Genomic DNA, 21,154 nt, shown 5'->3' with positions numbered 1-21,154 from the left:
TGGCACGGTCGATGCGGCGGCGGCGGGAGCCGCCACCTCGGCCGGCGGCTCTTCACCTTTGGGTGGCGGGAGGTCGGCGGCGGCCGGCTCCGCGGCGCGCTCGATGGCGGCGGCGGCTTGCGATGCGGCAGCCGTCGTGTCGGGGTCGAGCCCGACGCGCCTGGGCGAGAAGCAGGGAGGCGGCGAGGTGGGGCGGGCGGGAGGGGCGAGGGGGGACGCGAGCGGGAGAGAGGCGAAGGGCGGGGCGTGGGGCGAGCCCACTTGGTCTTTTGGATCGAGTAGGCGCAGGTGAAGGTGAAGGAGGGAGCCGCGCCCTTGCCGGCGGCCGGCTGCGCCTTGTAGACGCGCGCGGAGCGGTCGCACGAGACGGAGGCGACGAGCTCGCCCCGCGGGTCCCAGCACACCCCCTGCACGTAGTGCTCGTGGTCGCGCAGCTGCTGCTGCATCGGCCGCACGCCCTTGCCCGCAGCGCCCGCCGCGCTCACGCCCCACACGATGCAGCTGCCGTCGACGCAGCCCTGCGGGGAGGCGCGCGGCGCAAGGCGTGAGACGAGGCGGTCCGCCGTCGGGGCGAGGGCGCGGCTGCCCTCGCCGACAGGAGCCGCCCGCCGCACGGAGACCACGCCAGGTCGTACACATCGTCGATGTGGCCGCGCAGGACGCAGTGCTGCTTCCACGTCCCCTCGCCCTGCGGCGCGGACGAGCCGAAGCTCGCCTGCTGGCGCGTCCCCGTGTCCCTCCACAGGATGATCAGGTTGTCGTCCGCAGCCGACGCCAGCGTCGCGCCGTCGGGCGAGAAGCGGACCGCGTTGACAGCCTGACCCGGGCGGCGGCGGTGACGGCGGTGGCAGCAGGGAGTGGTCGCTACGCGGGCGTGGCGGGGCGCGGAGCGGCGCGGCGCGCCTTTTCGTGGACGTCGAGCTCCTGGTAGAGGACGACGGCTGGCGCCTCGGCCGCCTCTGCCGGCGGCGCCTCGCCGAGCCGCCACAACCGCACCTTGCTGTCGTTGCCCGCCGTGGCGATCAGCCCCGACGCAGAGACGTCGACGCCCTGGATCGACCCGGGGACGAAACGCTTCCCCTCCTCGCGCCCGTGCCAGAAGATCTCGGGCGTGAAGAGCCGGAGCTGATCGGGCGAGGCTCCAAGCGTCATATCGTTGGCTATCTTGGCGCGAGGAAATGAAGAAAACATTGTCGTGGAGCATTTGGTTTTTTAGATTTATTGCGCTGAATCATCATGGCTGCTGTCTCGCTCGCTCGTGCGTCTTTGCAACTTGTGCCCGCCTCCATCTCCTATGAGCTCGTATGCCACGTCGCCGCCTGTGTTTGGGTTTTTATGTTTGCGATTTGGAATTTGGTATTTGTCCAGTTCTTTGTTTATTTATTTATTACGTGAGCGAGAGACTGCCAGTGAGAAGCTGGAGGCAGGTCGCTAGAGCCTAGACTGCCCCTAGACTGAGATGAGACCGCCAGTGGAGTTGGGAGTGGTCCACCGTGCACCGCGCTGCGAGCCTGTCGTGTCCCTTGTCAGGAGCAGGAGAGCCCCACCTGTGCCCCTGATCGTCCTTCCAAAATCCTGCTCGTGCAGCGGTGTGGACCCTGTCCTCCTCCCCCATCCCTCGTTTGGGTGGTCTGTTTTCTTTCTTTCTTTTTTTACGTGATCGGAGTGGGAGTCAGAAGGCTGGTTCTCTTGAGAGAGGAGAGCTCGACAAACTGAGAGATACGATACATTTTGGTCTGTTCCGCAAAACTGTGGAGGACCCGAGATACTCGGGTCGCGGCAAGGAGAGCGGAGTTACGCCGAAAGGTGAGTGAGAGAAAGAAGCCACGAGAGCAATGAAGGGCTCGGCAGGCGCCTGCGGCGTCGCAGAACGAGGCAGAGGAGAGCGATGAGGCAGAGGACGACCTGAGGACGACGGGGCAGAAGAGAGAACGACGAGGGTGGGACCGCGAGGGACTGCGGAAGAGAGAGAGGTGGGAAGAGGCTGACGGCCATGGGGCAAACAGGGGGGGGGGGGGGGCGATAGGGTGGGCCCCGTGTTGCATGTCTGACTGTCACTGTGCGATTTCGGGCCCGGGGTTGTGCGTTTATGCGACGAGCACCTTCTCGAGGGCAAGACCATCCACTGTCTCTCCCTTCTCGACTGTCGATGTGGTTGTGTTTTTCGGTCACGGCGTCACGATTTTGTAGATCTACTTTGGAGCGGGACGTGCGATCCCCTCAGAGGCCCCCGGTCGGGCCGCCCGCGCCCTAGGCATTGGGGCTCGTCCAGTATATGTGTATGGCAACGACATCCACACCCGCCGCCGCCGCCCTCCCATATCCGCCGCCGCCGCTGCCGCCCAACCCCCCGACTCCGCCGACTGCGCCACCCTCTTCGCCACCGTCGTCGCCGCCGCTGCCGCCTCAGCCGCCGCCGTCCCCGCAACCCGCGTCTCCACCCGCGTCTCCGCCCGCGCTACCGCCGTCCCCGCCAGCGCTGCCGCCGTCCCCGCCCGCGCCGCCGTCCCCGCCGCCGCCGCGGCGGCCTCCCCCTCCAAACGCCGTCCTCGTGGCGCGAGACGCATTGATCCGGCTGCCCGGGCCTCTCGCGCCGAAGCAGGAAAGCTGCGCCGCCGGCCTCGCGGCGGACGCTCTCTCGTGCTCGTGCGGCATCGTCTCACCCGAAGCGGCGCCCGCGTGCTGCGCCGCCTCTTGCGGCGAGTGCGGCTACGACTGGGGCTGCACGTCGCGCAGCGGCGGCGAGAAGCTCTGCTGCAACGACAAGATACACGCAGAGGCCGCGCCGTGCCGCTCGCCGTTTGATGTTGGTTGCATCATCCTCACCTCGCCGCCGCTTCCGCCGCCGCCACCGTCGCCGCCGCTCGGCCCTCCCCCCACCGCACCGCCCTCATCGCCGCCGTCGCCGCCCTCCCCGCCACCCTCCCTGCCCGCCCCGAGCTTGCCGCCGCCGCTGCCGCCGCCGGCACCGGCACCGCCGCCGCCGCCGCCGGCACCGCCGCCGCCGCCGCCGCCGCCGCCGCCGTCGCATCCGCCGCCGCCGCCGCCGCCGCCGCCGCCGCTGCCGCCGCCGCTTTCGCCGCCGGCCGCGCTAGCCTACCTTGTGGGCCTCGTCCAGGGAGCAGCTCGGGACGCACCAGGGGAGGCCGGTTACGGCCTTGCGTGGCCGCTGGCCGTCGCCGCCGGCGCCCTCGCCGCCATGATCCTCCTCGCCCGGCGGTGCCCCGCCCGACCCTCCTCGTGCTGCGGGCGGCCCCTCTCCCTCCCCTTCTCGCGCCTCTCCGACCCTGACAGCTCCAGCCCCACGGCCAAGGTCAACTCCGCCAAGGGGCGGACTCGGACACGTGACGGCGCGCTCGAGGCGGTCGGGCGTCGAGTCGGGCAGGGGCGCCCAAAGGCGGGCGAGGCCGAGCCGAGGCCGGCCTCGCTCGCCCTCTCGCCTCGGAGGCTGCCCACCCCGCCCGAGCCGGCGGACCGAGTGTGGATGGTAGCTGAGGAGCTCACTGCCCTCGAGGCGAGCGCAGGCTGCCTCCCCGCACCCTCGCTGGTCGAGCGCTGCTCGCAGCTCGCCGCCGAGCTCCAGGCCGTCGACGTGGCCGCCGACAAGCGCCTCGCCCAATGGCGCGCCTTGCAGCTCCGCCGCTGCGATGGCCTCCTCGCCTACCTCTCCCCGTCGCCGCTGCCCTCGCCGCGCCTGCCCTCGTGTGGCGACTCCCCCGCAGTTTGACCCCTCACATGCAGGGGCAGATCTCACGTCAGTCTCTGGTCCTGCCCTTGAGATCTCCCAAAGTCGAGATGTCCACGAAATGCCCGGTCTCACCGCGTCGCTTTCGTTTGACGCGGTAGCTCTGGCAGCGGTTGTGGCTCTCAAGATCTCTCTTGTAAATACTCTACGATGCGGCTACGATACATACGTAGACTCGTAGAGATTCCCCTTAAATGCTTAAAGCCGGCAAGACCAATTCATGAGCTCCCAGTCCCTGTCCACTCCGGTCTCCACCCCTGCACCCTGGGCAGCTTCTCCCTCTCGCGTTTTTCATTTTCTTGCTTTCGTTCTGTTCTTTTTGGTGGGCCGCGTAGCAGAGAAGACGCATGTGGCCCTGTTATGGCCCACGCTGCACGCACACTCCACACACACACGCAGCACTCCCTCGCCATATAGCGCACATTAAAAAGTGCACAGTGCCCACACAGTCTGAGAGGCTCTGACATCAGATGCATGCACACTCCCCTGCCCTGTTTCACGTCTCGCTCTCCCTCGCACTCCACCTCACCCACCTGCGAGCTTGGGCATGCGCAGGTTCAGGAGTGGCGCCCAGAGCGACCTGTTGCCGGCCCGAGGGGCCGCAGCCGCACCCGCCTCTGCAGCCTTGCCTTGCCTCCCCCTTGCTCCGCGCCGCTGCTCGGCCGCCCCCTTCCACCCCTTCGCGCTGCTGCTGTTCTGCCGGTCGCCTCGCTCAGCGGCTCGGTCCCTCGGGCGGCGCCGCTCCTCCGCATCGCCCGCCCTCCGCCTCCGGTGCAACCCGTTGCCCTCCGGCTGGTGCGCGCCGCGTCGCGAGGTTGCGTTCTGGCTCCCGCCGACCTGCTGCGACCTGCCCTCGCGGCCGGCGACCCTCCCCTCGACCCTCCCCTCGCCCCTCCCTCTCCGGCCGCTCTCCGCACGGTGGAGCGCCTTTGCGGCCCGGTGGCCGCCGCGCGCCGCCGCCCCGCCCGCCGCCCCGCCCCCCCTCGGCGGCTCGTCCGCCGGCGCCTCGCGCTCTTCGACGAACCACTTTCCAATCTGCTTCAGCCGCGCCTTCTTCGCGCTGAAGCCGCGCGCCGCCGTCAGGTGCGTCACCGCGTTCAGGTCGCTGTACGGCATCAGCGCAAAGAGCGCGCGCGGCGCGATGCCGACCAAGTCGCTCGACGAGCCGAGCCCAAAGGCGGGGAAGGACTGGACGCGGCTCGCGCGGCCGCACCGCGCAGTGGTCGCGCCGAAGGCGCCGTCGGCGTATCGCTGGCCGCCGCACCCGTCCGGGAGCGTCCCGTTGAGCCACGGGATGGTCATGCCCGGGTAGCGGGCGGCGCGCCAAAACGCCACCCGCGCGGCCCGGAGGAGCCTCGCGTCGGGGAGGAGGTCCCACTTTGGGCCGGCCGGCTTGTAGCGGGTGGACGCCTCGAAGCGCGCCGTCGAGCCGAGGAAGGTGCGGTTGCGCAGCACCGCGGAGACGAGCACGTCGTCGAGGATGGTCTGGTCGTCCGAGTTTGCGTAGTAGGGCGGGCTCGCAAAGTGAACCACGCGCCGCACCGCCTCCGGATAGTGCTGGAAGAGCTGCACCCGCCACGCGACCTGCGGGGCACGCCGCGGACGCGTCGCGGACGCGGCAGCGCGGGCGCGAGCTTCGGCGTCCGCCGCGGTCCTCGCCTCGTCGAGCAAGTCTCGCGCCTCGACCGAGCCGGGCCGCGCGTAGATGAGGCCCGCGTTCGCGATCGTCGGGTACTCGCGCATCACCACGAGCGACGCGCCCATCGTGCGCAGCGCCGGGAACGGGTCGTGGCTCCAGACGGTGTCGGTGTCCGCCTGGATCACCGAGAAGCCGCCAGCGACCAGCCGCGAGAGGTAGGCCTTTTTGACATAGTAAAACTTGAAGCGCCAGTCCCAAAACTTGTTGTTGGTGATCGAGTCGGCCGGCTTCTCGCGGAGCACGCGCGACGACCAGACGCACCTGCCACCTGCGCGGGGTCCGGAAGCGGCTCGGAACGCACCTGCGGCCGCAGCTGCGTGGCGGCGGCCGCGCCTGCAAAGGCGCTGCACGTGTCGTCCGAGTCCGCGAGGACGAGAGCGTGCTTCCCGAGGCCGACCGTCCGCAGCATCGCGAGCGCATTCTTGGTCATGAGCACCGACGTGTGGTCAGGTCCGGTTGCGAAAAAGACCAGCTCGCGCTGCGCCCTCGCGCCCGGCACCTCAGTAACGCGGGCCACGGACGCGGCGGCGTGCACGAGAGCGTGCGGCGCCTCAACGTCGCCGAGCTGCGACGACCCGTCGAACGGCCAGCTCGAGCTCGACATAAGGGCTGCTAGAAGGGCTGGCAGAAGGGACAGGGCGGAAAAGGCGGCACATACATCGGTGCACTCGTGCGTGTCGAAGGCGAGTTGTTCGAAAAAAGACGCGTGCCGCACACACACACACACATACATACACATGCATGCATGCACAGACACACAGCCCCTTCCCTCTCCCCTCAAGACCTTCCCAAGGGCGAGGACACGCGCAGGCCGCACCTCTAGTGAGGCCCGAAAATTTTGTGGGTGACTCGGCTGCCGCCGCCCCTGCCACCCGCACCCCTGTGTCAGTGTGCCTGTGGTAGCGAGAGACTGCCAGCGAGAAGCTGGAGGCAGGTCGCTAGACTGAGATGAGACCGCCAGTGGATGTGGGAGTCCACCGTGCACCGCGCTGCGAGCCTGTCGTGTCCCTTGTCAGGAGCAGGAGAGCCTCACAAGTAGCCTCACCTGTCCCCCTGATCGTCCTTCCAAAATCCTGCTCGTGCAGGTGGCGAGGTGGGGACCCTGTCCTCCTCCCCTATCCCTCGTTTGGGTTGTCTGTTTTCTTTCTTTTAACCCAGCGCCAACATCATCTGTGGAAGTACAAGTGTCCGACACGAGAGTGGACCTGAGCAACGATATGACTTGGCGGCAAATGATCGGAGTGGGCGTCAGAAGAGTCGTCCTTGCGCGAGGATGAGAGCTCGATAAACTCGAGGGGCCAAAATATGCCGCGAGGTGGGCAGAGCTGCGACGAAAGGCGAGAGAAGAAGCGAGAGCAAGGGATCGGCAGGCGGCGGCGGCGTCGCAGGACGAGGCAGAGGAGAGCGACGCGACAGAGGAGGAAGCGACAGGAGGGAGAACGACGAGAGTGGGACGACCGCGAGGTGGCATGAAGGTTGCGGCGAGAATCGGCGAGGGACTGCGAAGAGAGATAGAAAGAGGCAGACGCCCAAGGGTTAGGGTGGGCGACGGCTAGCACCACACTCCTCTCCTTAGAATCCCTGTGTGGTGGCGGCGTGCCGTCCTCCCATCCCTCCCTTGGGTTGTCCGTTTTCTTTCTTTCTTTCTTTACAGCTCCCGTGCTCCCATCCCTCCCTCGCTCCCTTGGGTTGGCTGTTTTCTTTCTTTTTTTGCGCGACAGGCAAGGCGAAAAAGAATTTTAATTGGGCAAGCGCTTTGAGATCTACAATACAATAAATCCGAGACACCCGAGACAAAGGCAAATGGACAAATCCCGTCGAGGCCGGGAAGCGCAAGCGGCCGCAGCTACAACCGAACAGTTTGAGCTGGGCACCCATTCACACACTCGAGAGAGAGAAAAAATCACACTCGTGCCTGGTGGTTGGTGTCCGATCTAGCCTTTTCTCGGGGCCGCGCCTGTGGCGCGCCGTGGCATTCTTAGATTTTCGCGGAAATCGCGCAGAGTGTGGTTTCTTAATGCTACGTTTTCTTAATGCCCGCAACCCACTGTACACTCATCACTCGGTAGACCACCACTGCAGACAGCCCCCCTCCCGACAGGGACGCCATCACCCTCGCCCAGGGATCTACAATCGCTGTCGTAAGGTCCGACTTCGGCACCGCGGGCACCGCCTCGGTATACAAAATGCGCCTGCGGGCGGGGGGACCCTTACAGATCACAGATTACTCATCACTCTACATACATCCTCTACCCCGTCCCTCCGCCGTCGTCGTTCTGTCGGCACAGACCACAGCGGGTTGTTGTTGTTGAATTTGAGAGAGAGAGAGAGAGTTGTGTTTTGGGGTATGTAGAGGGTGAGATTCCCCCTCCCTCCCCCGCGCCCTTTCCCTGCCCTCTCCCGCCACGTGCGCCGTCCGAGCGCCCTCTCCGCTCTTGCACAGGAGGAAAATGGACAATTAATCTCAGATGGAAGCAGGAAGCTTCCATTCCGGCGGTGGTTCGAATCCACATGAGCCGATGGGTGAAGGGCTTGGGGGCCTGAGACTGAAGCTCACCCAGTGAGGAAGTGAGGAACTGCTCGGCCCGGGCCCTGATCTTGCTGAACAAGGTCCTCTTGTAGCTCGATCGGTCACACCGCCATCACCGCCGACGTCTCCCAGTGAGATGATGGAGAGGGGGGACGACACGACGACACCGCTCGATCTACCCTCTGGGGTCCCTCAGCGGCGTGCACCTCGATCCTGTACCGTGTTTGTTATGAACCCCACCCATGAGCACACCAGCGAGGGAGGGCGAGACGATCGAGGGGTCCCGTACCATGCGGAATCGACCCTATCCAGTGCTCACAAGTGCTCAAGAGAGATTTTGTTGTGTTTTTGGTGTGTATGTGCGGGTTACCGGAGAATAAAAGTTTAAGAAAACAGCATCCGTTGCACCGCCGAGCGCCGAGCGCCGTGCTTGCTTGAGAGGTTTCTTTCCCAGGCCGCCCTGCGCTGGCACCGCTCCGGACTCGCCCGCCTGTGAAGCGGAGTCGGGGGAGAGTGCCGACTGAGAGGACTCTCAGCACTCAGGACTGTGCGCGTGTGCCGTACGTGCCTCTCCCTCGTCTCACACGTCTCTCTGTCTGTGCCGGGGCCCGGGGCCGGCGGGACGTATCTATCTCCTACCAACTTGTGGCTTGTCGCGTCCTTGTGAAAAAGAACATACGGCCGTCGGTGCCACCGTCCGCCACCCAGGCTCTCCTATACCCCACTTCGCGCTAGCCCTACATCGCTGACAACACACTCTCCACACCAGTCATGCGGTAGACGACAAAAACAAGTCGCGCGTGGCTACAATGGCTCCTTGGCCCTCTGCATGGGCAGCAGCCCGAAGCGGCGCTTGCAGATGATGCGGTGCTTCGAGAATTTGTCGTCGGGCGAGAACCGCGCCGGGTGCGCCGACTCGGTGGGCTTGCCCGCTGGCGTCTCCTTCTGCGGCACGCGAGAGAGGGGGGAGGGCGGTCAGTTGCGGCGCAGGAGAGGGCGGGCGCGGCGGCCGCGCGCGCCTTGAGCGTGTACACCCGCTCCCCGCTCTCGCTCAGGTAGTACATCAGGTGCATGGCGAGCGGGCGCGTCGAGGCACGATTTTCGTGTAAAAAAAGAAACAGTCCGGTCTTGTTGGCTATGAAATGGATTCGGGGGATGGCGCAGGCACGCGAGCGTATATACGCACGTAGTAAGACTCAAAACAAACCACGCCCTCACATGCAACTGCCAACTGTAAACAAAACAAGGTCGTCTCGCCCGCGGCGCTGGGCGGCGCCGGCCGGCGGCGCACCGCCGACGGGCGCCACCTACGGCGCTCTACGCGGCGCTCTCTTGGCTTCGCGCGCCGCTGCGGTCGGCCACAAAGAATGTGAAAAACACACCTCAGCCCTGCGTGAGACCGCCCTCGCGCGCCGCCACCGCTCCCTTGAGCTCCGCCACCTGGTCGAGCGCGTCGCCGAGCAGCCCCTTGGCCACGCCCAGGTCGCGCAGCTGCTCCACGCCGCCGCTCGCCCGCACCTCGGCGGCGTTGTCGGCCACGTAGCGGCGGCACTGCGCGAGGAGCCGCCCGTCGCCCATCGCGTGCGCCGCCTCGAGCAGTGGCACGGCGCTCGCCGGCCCGACGCTCTCCTGCAGCGCCTGCGCGCAGAGCAGCTCGAGGCGCGGCACCTGGTACATCTGCGCCAGCTGCCGCAGGTCGAGCGCGCGCTGCGCTCTGCCGCCCTCCCCCTCGCCGAGGTCGAGCTGGTCGGTGAGGAGGTAGCGGACGAGGGCGGTGAAGGTGGCGAGGTCGGTGTTGCGCACCGTGATCTCGGCGGCGTCGCGCTCCTTCATGCCAATGCCAAACATGGTCCGAAAGAACACGGACCGAATGCAGAGCAGGTTCTTGCTCACCTTCTCGAGGCGCTCCTCGTCATCGCCGACGACGAAGGTGACTTTGCCCTCTGGGAGAGTGGCGTCGCCCCACATCTTTCCGAGGTCTGCCGCGAGGGTCGAGGGCGGCACCACAATCGGCGCGAAGGAGGGAGGCGGAGGAGGCGCCGACACGCAGACCTGGCGGAGGGAGTCGCTCGTGCCAACCAGAAGAGCGCGGCCGTCTTTGCTGATGGCGACGCCGAATGGGTGGCGGAACTGCGCCGCGCCGCCCACGCCGTCAGTGCTGCCACGAGTGCCGCTGCTCGCGAGAGTGGTCACAGCGCCCGTCGCCACCTCAACGCGGCGGATCTTGCGGTTGCTTCGGTCCGCCACAAATAGCGCGCTACCGTCCGGGCTGACGGCGACGCCGTATGGGCCGTAGAACTGCGCCGCGCCGCCCACGCCGTCAGCACTGCCGCTAGTGCCACTCCCCGTAAACGTGGTCACCGCGCCAGTCGCCACCTCGACCCGGCGGATCTTGTGGTTGAGGTGGTCCACCACAAACAGAGCGCTGCCGTCCGGGCTGATAGCGACGCCGCATGGGTAGCTGAACAGCGCCGCGCCGCCCACGCCGTCCGCGCTGCCGCGAGAGCCGCTGCCCGCCACCGTGGTCACCGCGCCCGTCGCCACCTCCACCCGCCGGATCTTGTTGTTCCAGCTGTCCACCACAAACAGCACGCTGCCGTCGGGGCTAATGGCGACGCCGACTGGGCCGTAGAACTGCGCCGCGCCGCCCACGCCATCAGCGCTTCCCACGGTGCCGCCTGCCACCGTCGTCACCGCGCCAGCCGCAGCCTCCACCTGTAGGATCTTGTTGCCGCCGCAGTCCGCCACAAACAGAGCGCTGCCGTCCGGGCTAATGGCGATGCCGCGGAGGCTGACGCCTTCCGTTGCCACGCTGCGCACGCGGCCGGCCGCAGAGACGTGCAGCACCGCTTTCTCAGTGGTGACATACCAGGCGCCCGCGCGATCGCTCACGACGCCGTACACGTTGCTCGCTGCCAGAGGGCCGTCCTCGCCCTCGAGCGGCAGCGTCGTGACCTGGCCGAAGACGCGCGAGCCAAAGAGGGGCGCCTCGAAGCCATCCGCGACCGCCACAGCCTCGTCGGTGCGGGCGCGCTTGCGGGCGGCGGACGCCATGCTCGAAAACGCTCGCGGCCCCCTCCAACACCCTGGGCATGCCTCTCTGGGTGTGAGCTGGGTCGGCCACCTCCGGGTCTGCAACTCGCACGGTGGGTCCGCTTCCGGGCGAGCATCCGAGGCCTGCGGTTGTCCCTTCGCTGGGCGCGACCGCCATGGAGATCCGCTACACACAGATCAGTGTTTTTGGCGACTATTGCTCGCTCTCTGTGCAATCGCAACGCCAGAGGCCGTGCTTGGAGAATGGGTCGCGATGCTGCTGCGCCAGTGGATTGGGCCGCTCCGCACACTCCATCGGTGAGCTGCGGTGGCGCGCCGGCCGCTTCATGCATAGCTCTCGGGCGAGCTGCCGCAAACGCGTTTCCGTCCGCCCGTTTCATCGAGTTTGCCCGAGTGGTAAAATGCAATCGAAGTAGCCCGAATGGTAAGGTGCAACTTTTGCATTTGGTAAAAGTTGCCCGAGTGGTCAGTGCGGAAAAAACCAAAGCGGAAATGTTGCCCCAAGAGCTAAAGGTCAACATCCCCTCCGGCTACGACTATGTGAACCTGATCTGGTCCTCACGGGGTTGACCCGTCTCCTCCAGATCGAGACGGACTTCATGAACGGCCGAGCATTATTTCTTCATTACTATTATTAATTAATGCTTTTTGCACGGCTGAGCCCCCCCCCCCCCTCCCCTGCGCCCATTCCCTGCCCTCTCCCGCCACACACTCCGTCAGAGCCCCCTCCCCTCTTGCACAACAGGAATTCTGACAATTAACCATTGATGGGCTTGCCCATCCCGGAGTGGTTCGATTCCACTTGAGCACTTGAGCACTGGATAGGGCCGATTCCGCGTGGTACGGGACCCCTCGATCGTCTCGCCCTCCCTCACTGGTATGTTCATTGGGGGGGGTCATAACAAACACGGTACAGGATCGAGGTGCACGCTGCCGAAGCAGTGTCGTCCCCCCTCTCCCCGACGGCGATGGCGGTGTGACCGATCGAGCTACAAGAGGAGCTTGGTCAGCAGGATCCGGGATAGTCTGATGCACTACCTCACTGGGCCTGAGATCACCGAGACAACACCCGTCACCGTCTCGGATTCATGTGGGATCGAACCACTCCGGGATGGGCAAGCCCATCGTTCTCATTGAGAGCCGTGCCTTCCTATCACCTGTGAGAGACAGTGGAGAGGGTGTGCGCCACACCAGCCGGAGCGGGCGGTGAGGGGGGGGGGGGGGGGCTCATCCATTCAGGCTCAGCATACAAAGCAACTTCAAGACATACTACTGTTAATTGTCAAAATTCCATCTTGTTAATTGTCAAAATTCCTGTTGTGCAAGAGGGGAGGGGGCTCTGACGGAGTGCGTGGCGGGAGAGGGCAGGGAGTGGGCCCGGGGGAGGGGGGGGGGGGGGGGCCCCCCCCCGGCAAAAAGCTTCCTTTAATAATATTAAGGAAAAATTTTTTCCCCGCCCCCCAAAAAACCCCCCCCCATTTTCGTTTTTTCCCCACAGACCACTCGGGCAACTTTTACGAAAGGCAAAGTTTTACTTGACCACTCGGGCAGATTCGATTGCATTTTACCACGCGGGCAAACTCGATGAAACGGGCGGACGGAAACGCGTTTGCGACGGCTCGCCGGAGAGCATGCATGGAGCGGCCGGTGCGCCGCCGCAGCTCACCGATGGAGCCTGCGTCGCGGCTCAATCCACTGACGTAGCAGCACTGCGACACACTCTCCAAGCACGGCCTCTGGCGTTGCGATTGCACAGAGAGCGAGCAATAGGCGCCAAAAGCACAGATCTGTGTGCAGTGGATTTCCATGTGGGTCGCGCCCAGCGAGCGGACAACCGCGGGTCTCGGATGCTCTCCCGGACGCGAGCCCATCGTGCGAGTGGCGGACCCGGAGGCGGCCGGCCCAGCTCACCCCCAGAGAGGCCATGGCCAGGGTCAGGCATAGAAGGGGGGTGTTTTTCCGTCCGTCCGCTCGAGTAGACAAATCCGAGACGGTGATGGGTGCGTCGTACGGTGGTCTCATGCCCAGTGTGCAGTGAGGTAGTGCATCTGACTATCCCGGATCCTGCTGAACAAGCTCCTCTTGTAGCTCGATCGGTCACACCGCCATCGCCGTCGGGGAGAGGGGGGACGACACTGCTTCTGCAGCGTGCACCTCAATCCTGTAACCGTGTTTGTGATGACCCCCCCCAATGAACACACCAGTGAGGGTGGGCGAGACGATCGAGGGGTCCCGTACCATGCGGAACCGACCCTATCCAGTGCTCAAGTGCTCAAGGTAGGTAGGTAGGTAGGTAGGGTAGGCCGGTCGGACCCGATTTTATTAAATTTTCAAGTTTAAGCGCAGACCTCAAGACTTGAACGCAAGCATGTTCAGGCCATCTAGAGTGCCGAACAACATCGCACCGGTTCGATTCGCGCATCACGGCCGCGCAAACTGGCTGCACTGCGGCGCGAGGCTCAGCGGGGCGTCCGGACCACTGACTCGGGCGATGTGGTGGTCGAGCGCAGCCTTCTTGAGCTGGAGAGCCGCCGCAGTATGCGCGGTGGATGGGACGTCGGCCAAACCGCGACGCGCAAGCTGCAGGGAGGAGCTACAGCGGCTCCGCTCCTCATGCTGGTTCGCCAAACCGAGACGTTGAGGTCCTCGTACACTCATGTCGCGCCTCGAGTAAGAGCCATCACGCTGCCCAGCGCTGGACCGTCGTAAGGTCCGGCCTTAGGCCAGCTCGCAGCACTGTATGAACTCACGCTGGCGAGCACCATCCCAGGATGAGGCCTTCAAGAGCGCGCGCCAGGGACGTCCGTATGGCAAAATCGGCGTGAATTCGCTATGAAAACGCTTCCAACCCATCAAGAGCGGGCTCAGAAGAGACGATGCTAACCCAGGATCACCAGGGCACCTTAGGGTATCGAAATTTTCCACCCCCCCACCCCCTCCCGCTCCCCCGGCCCGCGCCTCTCCCCCTAACTAACACACCGGCACCACCGCGGACACCCTCACCAAGCCTCTCCCCCCGCCTCGCCGCTCTCGCGGTGCAAGCCGACTCCTGGCGACCGTCCTGGTCAGCGGCCCTTGCCAGGACGGTCCGACCGCCGCGCTCGCTCCGGTGAGCGAGCACTACAGTAGCACACCGCACCTGCACCGCCTGTAGTGGCACCGGCACCAGCCTCCCCAGCCCCGCCTCTCCAACGTCTCACTCGCCACCCTGCTCGCTGCCGCCCCGCCCGTCGCCACTGCCACTAATCTGCCGCTCCGCAGCCCGCTCCACCTTCCCGCCCGCAGCGCCTCCCGTGCCGACGCAGCCTAGAGACAACAGAGCTGGGTCAATATCACCGCGGGAACGCCTCCTCTCGACGTGGGACAGAGCCTCCTCCACAACGTCGAGAGAGCGACGGCCAGCATGGCGCGGCGCAACGTCGCGCGGCAGTGGCCGCAGTGGCTCGAGGCGGGCAGCGCCGGCGACAACGAACGCGGAGCGCGCGGCGACAGCGGTGGCGAGAGCCGAGGGACGTGACTACACCCTCGTGCGCCGTGCGCGCGCAACCTCGTCAGCCAACCACGCGCCGCACCAGCGCCGCGAGCGACGCCTCGAGGCACAACGTGCAGCCGCCGCATCCCCCGCCGCCGCCGCCGCCGCCGCCGCCGCCGCCGCTGCCTCGCTCCGCGGCGGCGGCGCCGCCGCCGCAGACTGTAAGCACCAACAGCCCGCGGCTCGGCACGCGGCGGCCGCCTCCGGCCTGGGGGCGCGTCGGCAGCGCGGCGCGCCACCTCGCTGCTCGACACGCGCCGGACCTGTCATGCGCGGCTGCGCCACCGCTTCCTCGTGCGGCGCCGTCGCCGCCGCCACGCCGGCCGCCTGCTGTGAGCGCCGCGCTGCTCGGCCGCACCCGCCCGTGCCGGCCGCAGCTGCTCTGCCGTCAGCGCCGTCGCCGTCACGGGCCAAGCCGCCGTTGTCGCCGCAGCCACGCCCGTCGGCCTCGCTGCCGCCGGTCCAGCATGGCTGACACCGCCACTACCACGGCACCGGGCAGGGTGAGGCGCTAGAGGGTGAAGGGTGCATAGAGGCGAGGTGAGGCGGCACCTAGGGGCAGTGACCCCCGTGAGCCGGCAAGCCGACGCGCCACTACCGGGCAAGATGGAGGCCGAGCTGCGACCCTCACAGCTCTCGCGGCATGCGTCCAGAGCTCGATTCATCTGCCTCGCCGCTCGCTCGCCGCCTTTTGTGGGACCTAAAGAGAGAGGTTCTGAGCCGTCGGGCGGCGCTGATGGTGGCCCGCGTGGGTGGAGCCCGCGGCAGCTAGGCCGCCTGGGCGCGGGGGGGGTGGTCCGGTGCTTCAGAGGCAGCGTGAGCGACGGGGGGGGCGAAGGATGTGAGGCGGCTCGCCTGCAGCGCCCACCTGCTGGGCCGTCTGGATCTGCGATTACGCCTCGGGAAATGCGAGATCATCCAGAAAATGTCTGCAGACCTCAAACCGATGGCCTCAAAAAGTCGTTGTCAGCCACCGATTTTCCGTGTCGCCCGACCCGCCACCTCACCGGCCCGGCGTTCGGAGGCGTAAAATCTTGGTCGGCCGTTGGGCCGGTGCCATCGGCCGCGGTCGAGTCGACCGTGCCCCGTCTTGGGCACGATGGACATGTGACCGGCTCCGGTCAAGATGTGCCCCGGCATGGCGGATGAGGCTCTCAGGTTGGGCGACGCGAGCGCCGAGAAGGTGGAGCAAGACCTCGCGTCCCCCATGGGCTTGCTCGGTTGGCAGGGTTGGATTTGGGTTCTTTGTGATGCGCCAACTTCAACTTCCGAAACGACTCAACAGGGCCCAAAGACGGGGGAGCGACCGGCCTAGGTAGGGGCACCGCAGGGGCCGGTCAGGTTTTTGCAGAATTTCAGGATGAGGTCCGCCAAAGCAAAAATAAAATACACCTGGGCTGGGCAAGAACTGGTGTCGTGTGCAGGTGGGGACCTAACGCCGACCCTCTCCTCATATTTTTCTTTCTTATCTTTCTGAACCGGTGTGTGTGCGGCGAAGTTGGCTGACTATGGATCTCCCTACTTAGTACCCACGTCGTGTGTAGTGCTCTCCCCAAGGTCACATAAACGATGGTACAACTGGGCGGGGGCGTCGGTAGCCCAGAAAGAAAGAGATGACGCGGACATGTCGATATTTTTTTGCGACGGACGGGCGTTTTTGGGGGGGGGCCGCTTGGGGCGCTGGGCGAAGGATTCCCCCTCGCGAACCTCGAGAACCTACCCTCGAGTGCCGCGCACGAGACATGTTGCACCCGCCTCGGCTCAGACGCAACGCGTCCGTCGCAGCTGCCGCCGCTTTGCTGCTGCTGCTTCCGCTCGCCCTTCTGCCTCGGCCTTTGCAGGCGGCGGAGGAGACTGCTGCCGACGACGAGGCTGACGGGCCTTGGGGTCTGCTGGCGCGCGGCTTTGGATTGGGTGACTTGCTGCACAAGGGCAGCAATAAGATAGAGCATGCGGTTAACAAGCCCTTTGGCGTCTTCGACGGCATCCCTGTTCTCGATCAGTTTAGCAGGCCAACAGATCTGATCGAGGACATGCTCAAGGCGGAGCCACCACCACCATCACCCTCGCCGCCCCCGCCTTCGCCACCGCCGCCGCCGTTTCCTTCTCCGCCACCGCCATCTGATCAGGGCTCTGCCGGCGCTGCCGGCGCCGCCATCGGTGTCGGTGCCGGCGTAGCGGCTGCAGCAGGCACCTGGGGTGACGGCTGCTACGGTAGGCGGCAGGACCCCTCGTCCTACCGCTGCCCGGACACATTGCCGCCTGCGCAAACCTACTGGCTCTACTCGCGGCACGGCGACACGGCGGTGGGGACGTTCGACTTCGCCGAGACGGGCCTCGTGCGACAGTGGCTCACGCCTTCGCCAAACGTCGGCTCCTTTGTGAGCGCCGAGCTTGGAGGGGCCGTGGTTGCTGTGCTCAGGGCCGGCAGGAGCTGCAACCCTCTCGGCGAGCGGCCGGCGAGCGCCTTCTTCAACTGCGCTCCTCTGGGCAGCCTCCCTGCCGGCGCGTGTGGCCCAGGCGCGCGCTGCGGCCCCAACGACGACGCCTACTACTCGCTGAGCGGCTTTGATCGGGGGCACATGGTGGCGAGTCGCGAGGCGGCGCTGTGGGGCGCGGGCGAGGCGTCGTCCTTCTCGATGTGCAACCTCTGGCCGCAGGGGCGCACCTTCAACGAGATATACTGGAAGCATCTCGAGTTTACGACTAGCGCCTACGCCATCGAGCACGACGAGGCGACCGCCCTCCCCACCCTCCCTCACCGGGTCAGCGTCGACGGCTGGGAGTTTGACGGTAGGCGATCATCCTCACGGGACCCCTCTTTGATGGCTCGAACCGCTGCATAGCGCCCGGCGCCAACGACCCGGACCTGCCCCAGGACGAGACGCCGACGACCCAGCCGTGCGGCGCGGGCGCCACTTCGCCCTTCCGCATCCCATCGGGCTTCTTCAAGGTGCTCATCGACGTTGCAGCGCGCAAGTATTGGGCGTTCGCCGCGACCAACGACGTTGTGACCACCAAGCAAGACGTGCAGTCGATGTTCCTGCCCGACGGGCTCGCGTCGCCTGCACTGCGCGGCCTCCCCTTTGGCCTGCGGTGCGCGCGCCCCTCGCCAGTCGCTCCTGCAAGAGGCCCGGTGGCCTAAGCTGTGGACCCTCAAGCTAGGCTCGCGCCGAGCTTCAAGCCGGGCTCCTGCTGCGGTAGCTGGTCCTCGCTCACAGCGACGACTCGCGCCGCCGATTGTCCGCCGGCTGTGCGCGACGCCGCGAGCGTTTTCGCAGCTGCAAAGGATGGTGTCGACGGTGACGCCGAAGGCTGGGGGTGGGATTTGAGCGCCTGGGCTGTGGGCTGGCTCGAGCCGCTTAGGAACGCAATACTGTAATATCCGCGAGAGACGTAGTACAAGACGCGAGCGAGCTGTTGACCTGTTGTGCTTGTGTGGGGTGGGAGTGCGTGTGTCGCGTGTGTGACCGACGCGCTGCGACCGTTGACTCGACAGTCGGGACTCCAAAAATAAACTCAAAGCTGCGCTGCTTGGATTGCAGACTGTGAGCACAAGAGCGAGCAAGCCCCGCTGTGCGTTGGCCCTGTGCCAGTCTCGCCGAGGGGGAGAGTGCACAAAGCTCGCGTGTACCCACTCTGTCGGCGCCCCTGGGCGCCGACAGAGGGAAGAGATTCAGGGTGTCATGCGATGGGGCCCGTCGGCGGAGACGGCGAGGCGTCGAACTTGTAGACTGTGGTGGTGCGGTACACCTGATGCGCGACGGTGCGCGAGTGAGCGGCTGGCGCCTCGACTGGGGCGGGCGGCGCAGTGCGGCGCGGCGCGGCGAGCGCACCTCGCCGCGCCGCAGCACCGTCGAGGGGAAGTGCGGGTGGTTTGGGCTGTCGGGGAAGTGCTGCGTCTCGAGGCAGAAGCCCGCGAACTTGTGGTACTTAGCACCGCCTCGCCCCTCGAGCGAGCCGTCCAGATAGCCGGCCGTGTAGAACTGGACGCCGGGCTGGTCCGTCGTCACAGTCATGCAGCGGCCGCTCGTCGGCTCGTAGACGCGGCCGCACGCGCGGAGCCCGTCTTGGCGCGGCGGCGAGGTGAGCACGTAGTTGTGGTCGTACCCCATCCCGCCGTCCGCTTGCGCGAGCCCCTTCCCGATCGGCGTAGGCGAGGTGAGGTCCATCGCACCGCCGACGGCCCGCACCTCGCCGGTCGGGATCGAGGTCTCGTCGACCGGCGTGTAGAGCCGCGCGGCGAGCTGGACCTCGTGCTGCTTGACCGACCTAGGGTTAGGGTTAGGGTTAGGGTTAGGGTTAGGGTTAGGGTTAGGGTTAGGGTTAGGGTTAGGGTTAGGGTTAGGGTTAGGGTTAGGGTTAGGGTTAGGGTTAGGGTTAGGGTTAGGGTTAGGGTTAGGGTTAGGGTTAGGGTTAGGGTTATAGCTGGACCTCGTGCTGCCTGACCGACCTACCCGAGGGGACCCGAGGGGACCCGAGGGGACCCGAGGGGACCCGAGGTGGCGCGAGGTGGCGCGAGGCGGCGCGAGGCGGCGCGAGGTGGCGCGAGGCCGACCGGCCAGGCCGTCCTCGACTCCCCTCGCACCGCCCCCCTAGCAGGTTCCAGACGAGTGCCCGGAGGTGTCGGAAAGTGTGTCTAGGAAGCGTCGCCTCGCCCCGCCGTCCTGCAGGTTCCAGTACGAGTGGTTGGTCAGGTTGACCACCGTCGGCTTGTCGCACACCGCCTGGAGGATGAACGGATTCAGTAACATGTGTCTGGGAGGTGTCTGGGAGGTGTCTGGGAGGTGTCAGGGAGGCGTCTGGGAGGTGTCTGGGAGGTGTCTGGGAGGCGTCTGGGAGGTGTCTGGGAGGTGTCTCGGAGTCTGGCAGGCGTCGTGGACGCGTCGTGGAGGCGCCACCTCGTACTCCATCCGCAGCTCGCCCTCTGTCGGAAGGGAGTAGGTGACCTTGGCGAGCAGGTTGCCGGGGTACCCCTCCTCACCGTCCTCCGAGAGGAGCGCGAGCGTCACCGACGTGTCGCTCGCCGCCTGGCACACCCAGTGCCGCTTGTCGAAACCGACCAGCCCGCCGTGGAGGGCGTTCGGGCCGTTGTTGGTCACGAGGGTGTAGCCCTGCCCGTCAAGCTGAAAGCGGCCTCCCTGTATCCGGTTGGCGTACCGGCCCGCGACGCAGCCAAAATACGGGCTCCTCCCGTCCACGTACGGCGCCAGCTCGTCGAAGCCGAGCGCCACCTCGCCGACAACGCCATCCTTGTCGGGCACACGCACTGAGGTGATGGTAGCGCCCCAGTCCATCACGCGGACCCGCATCGCCCCGTTCTTCAGCGTCCTCAAGACCACCGACTTGCCAGACGGGTCCACTCCCAACACCTTCTCGTCGTCCGGGTGCTTGTTGCTGTCCAGCCGCGAGAGCAGCGGCAGCGGCCGCCGATCGGTCCGGCAATGCGTGCCGCCGCCGCCCTGCTGCAGAGCCAGCGCCGCGGCGCCGCCGAGCGCCGCGCCTCCGAGCCTCCGCCAGGCCGCCGCGGCGAGGACCATTGCCAGAGCCAGAGTCGGATCGCCAAGATGTCGGCCGAAGAAGAAATTTTGCATTCTTAGCGCTCACAAAGTAGTTGTTCAGGGCGGCTTGCACAGCGCCTGCACACACACACACACACACACACACACACACACACACACACACACACACACACACACACACACACACACACACACACACACACACACACACATGCACACACACACACACACACACACACACACACACACACACATGCACACACACACACATACACAGACACACAGCCCCTTCCCCTTCCCTCTCAAGACCGCAAGGGCGAGGACACGCGTAGGCCGCACCACTAGCGAGGCCCACAGAGTGGGAGACTCCTATCACCGCCTCTGCCACCCACGGCGTGAGCCTTGGCCGCCTCTGTCAGTGTGCCCGGGATAGTGAGAGACTGCCAGTGAGAAGCCGGAGGAAGGTCGCTAGTCGAGAGAGATCGCCAGTGGAATAGGGAGTCCACCGTGCTGCGAACCTGTCGCTGTCCCTTTTGTCAGTAGCAGGAGAACTAGGAGAGCGCAACCAGTAGGAGGCCCGCGCCTGCCCCCGTGCTGCCGGGTGCAACTTTGTCCTATACGAGAGAGGAATCCCTGGGACCCTGTCGTGTGGGTGAACCCTGCCCAGCCCCCCTCCGTGTCGCGATGCGCTCCCCGCTCCCGTTCCCCTGCGTCCCTGATCGTCCTTACAAGATCCTGCTCGCGCAGAGGTGGGGACCCTGTCCTTCTCCCACCCCTTGTTTGGTGTGTCCGTTTTATTTATTTATTTATTGGTTTCTGTGGGAGATAGAAAGAGGCAGACGACCAAGGGTTAGGGTAGGCGATGGCTAGCACCACACTCCTCTCCTTAAAATCCCTGTGTGGTGGCGGCGTGCCGTCCTCCCATCCGCATCCCTCCCTTGGGTCTGTTTTCTTTCTTTCTTTCTTTCTTGGTTTCTGTGGTGGCGGCGTGCCGTCCTCCCATCCCTCCCTTGGGTTATCCGTTTTCTTTCTTTCTTTCTTGGGGCCGGGGTTGTGTTTTTTGTGTGAGCAC

General features: G+C 65.8%; 5 protein-coding genes across 5 annotated transcripts in view; 1 reads left to right on the top strand and 4 right to left on the bottom strand.

Annotated features, from left to right (window-relative positions):
- The window catches only part of EMIHUDRAFT_221726 (hypothetical protein), a gene marked incomplete at both ends in the record, with an annotated part of 1,973 nt that extends 782 nt beyond the window's left edge, over positions 1-1,191 (bottom strand). Inside the window, 3 exons of the mRNA XM_005756295.1 lie at positions 262-518; positions 638-817; positions 916-1,191. Of these exons, the coding sequence (XP_005756352.1) occupies positions 262-518; positions 638-817; positions 916-1,191 (713 nt within the window). The remainder of the gene's footprint in view (positions 1-261; positions 519-637; positions 818-915) is intronic.
- A 1,918-nt stretch (positions 1,192-3,109) lies between these two features.
- Positions 3,110-3,874, top strand: EMIHUDRAFT_360563 (hypothetical protein). Its single transcript, XM_005756294.1, has one exon. It carries the CDS (start codon positions 3,200-3,202, stop codon positions 3,725-3,727), a length of 528 nt encoding a protein of 175 aa, XP_005756351.1. The 5' UTR covers positions 3,110-3,199; the 3' UTR covers positions 3,728-3,874.
- Positions 3,875-8,778: 4,904 nt separating this feature from the next.
- EMIHUDRAFT_221723 (hypothetical protein) lies at positions 8,779-9,047 on the bottom strand (the record flags this gene model as incomplete). The annotated part of the gene is made up of 2 exons (XM_005756293.1): positions 8,779-8,919; positions 9,009-9,047. 2 exons carry the CDS (start codon positions 9,045-9,047, stop codon positions 8,779-8,781), a joined length of 180 nt encoding a protein of 59 aa, XP_005756350.1.
- Positions 9,048-9,393: 346 nt separating this feature from the next.
- On the bottom strand, positions 9,394-9,945 carry EMIHUDRAFT_360557 (hypothetical protein; the record flags this gene model as incomplete). The annotated part of the gene is made up of 1 exon (XM_005756292.1): positions 9,394-9,945. A coding segment is annotated over one exon (549 nt), but the record flags the coding sequence as incomplete, so codon positions are not given.
- Positions 9,946-17,383: 7,438 nt separating this feature from the next.
- Positions 17,384-20,082, bottom strand: EMIHUDRAFT_454011 (hypothetical protein). Its single transcript, XM_005756291.1, has 5 exons — positions 19,462-20,082; positions 19,214-19,287; positions 18,397-18,832; positions 17,726-18,313; positions 17,384-17,656 (listed from the first exon to the last, which is right to left on the bottom strand). Exons 1-4 carry the CDS (start codon positions 19,870-19,872, stop codon positions 18,245-18,247), a joined length of 990 nt encoding a protein of 329 aa, XP_005756348.1. The 5' UTR covers positions 19,873-20,082; the 3' UTR covers positions 17,384-17,656; positions 17,726-18,244.
- Between the last annotated feature and the right edge of the window lie 1,072 nt (positions 20,083-21,154).

This window comes from Emiliania huxleyi (genome assembly GCF_000372725.1).
Source record: "Emiliania huxleyi CCMP1516 unplaced genomic scaffold EMIHUscaffold_98, whole genome shotgun sequence".
NCBI lineage: Eukaryota > Haptophyta > Isochrysidales > Noelaerhabdaceae > Emiliania > Emiliania huxleyi.
Note: the sequence above shows the minus strand (reverse complement) of the source record. Positions and strands in the feature narration are given on the sequence as shown.

Bases quoted from the DNA above. Each gene is read 5' to 3' on its own strand.
- EMIHUDRAFT_360563 (XM_005756294.1), top strand. From the start codon at position 3,200: ATGATCCTCCTCGCCCGGCGGTGCCCCGCCCGACCCTCCTCGTGCTGC.
- EMIHUDRAFT_454011 (XM_005756291.1), bottom strand. From the start codon at position 19,872: ATGCGGGTCCGCGTGATGGACTGGGGCGCTACCATCACCTCAGTGCGT. The intron at 18,833-19,213 runs GCGACGCTTCCT...CCCTAACCCTAG, and splicing joins CTGCAGGACGGCGGGGCGAG to GTCGGTCAAGCAGCACGAGG. The intron at 18,314-18,396 runs GTGCGCTCGCCG...GTCGCGCATCAG, and splicing joins CGGTGCTGCGGCGCGGCGAG to GTGTACCGCACCACCACAGT.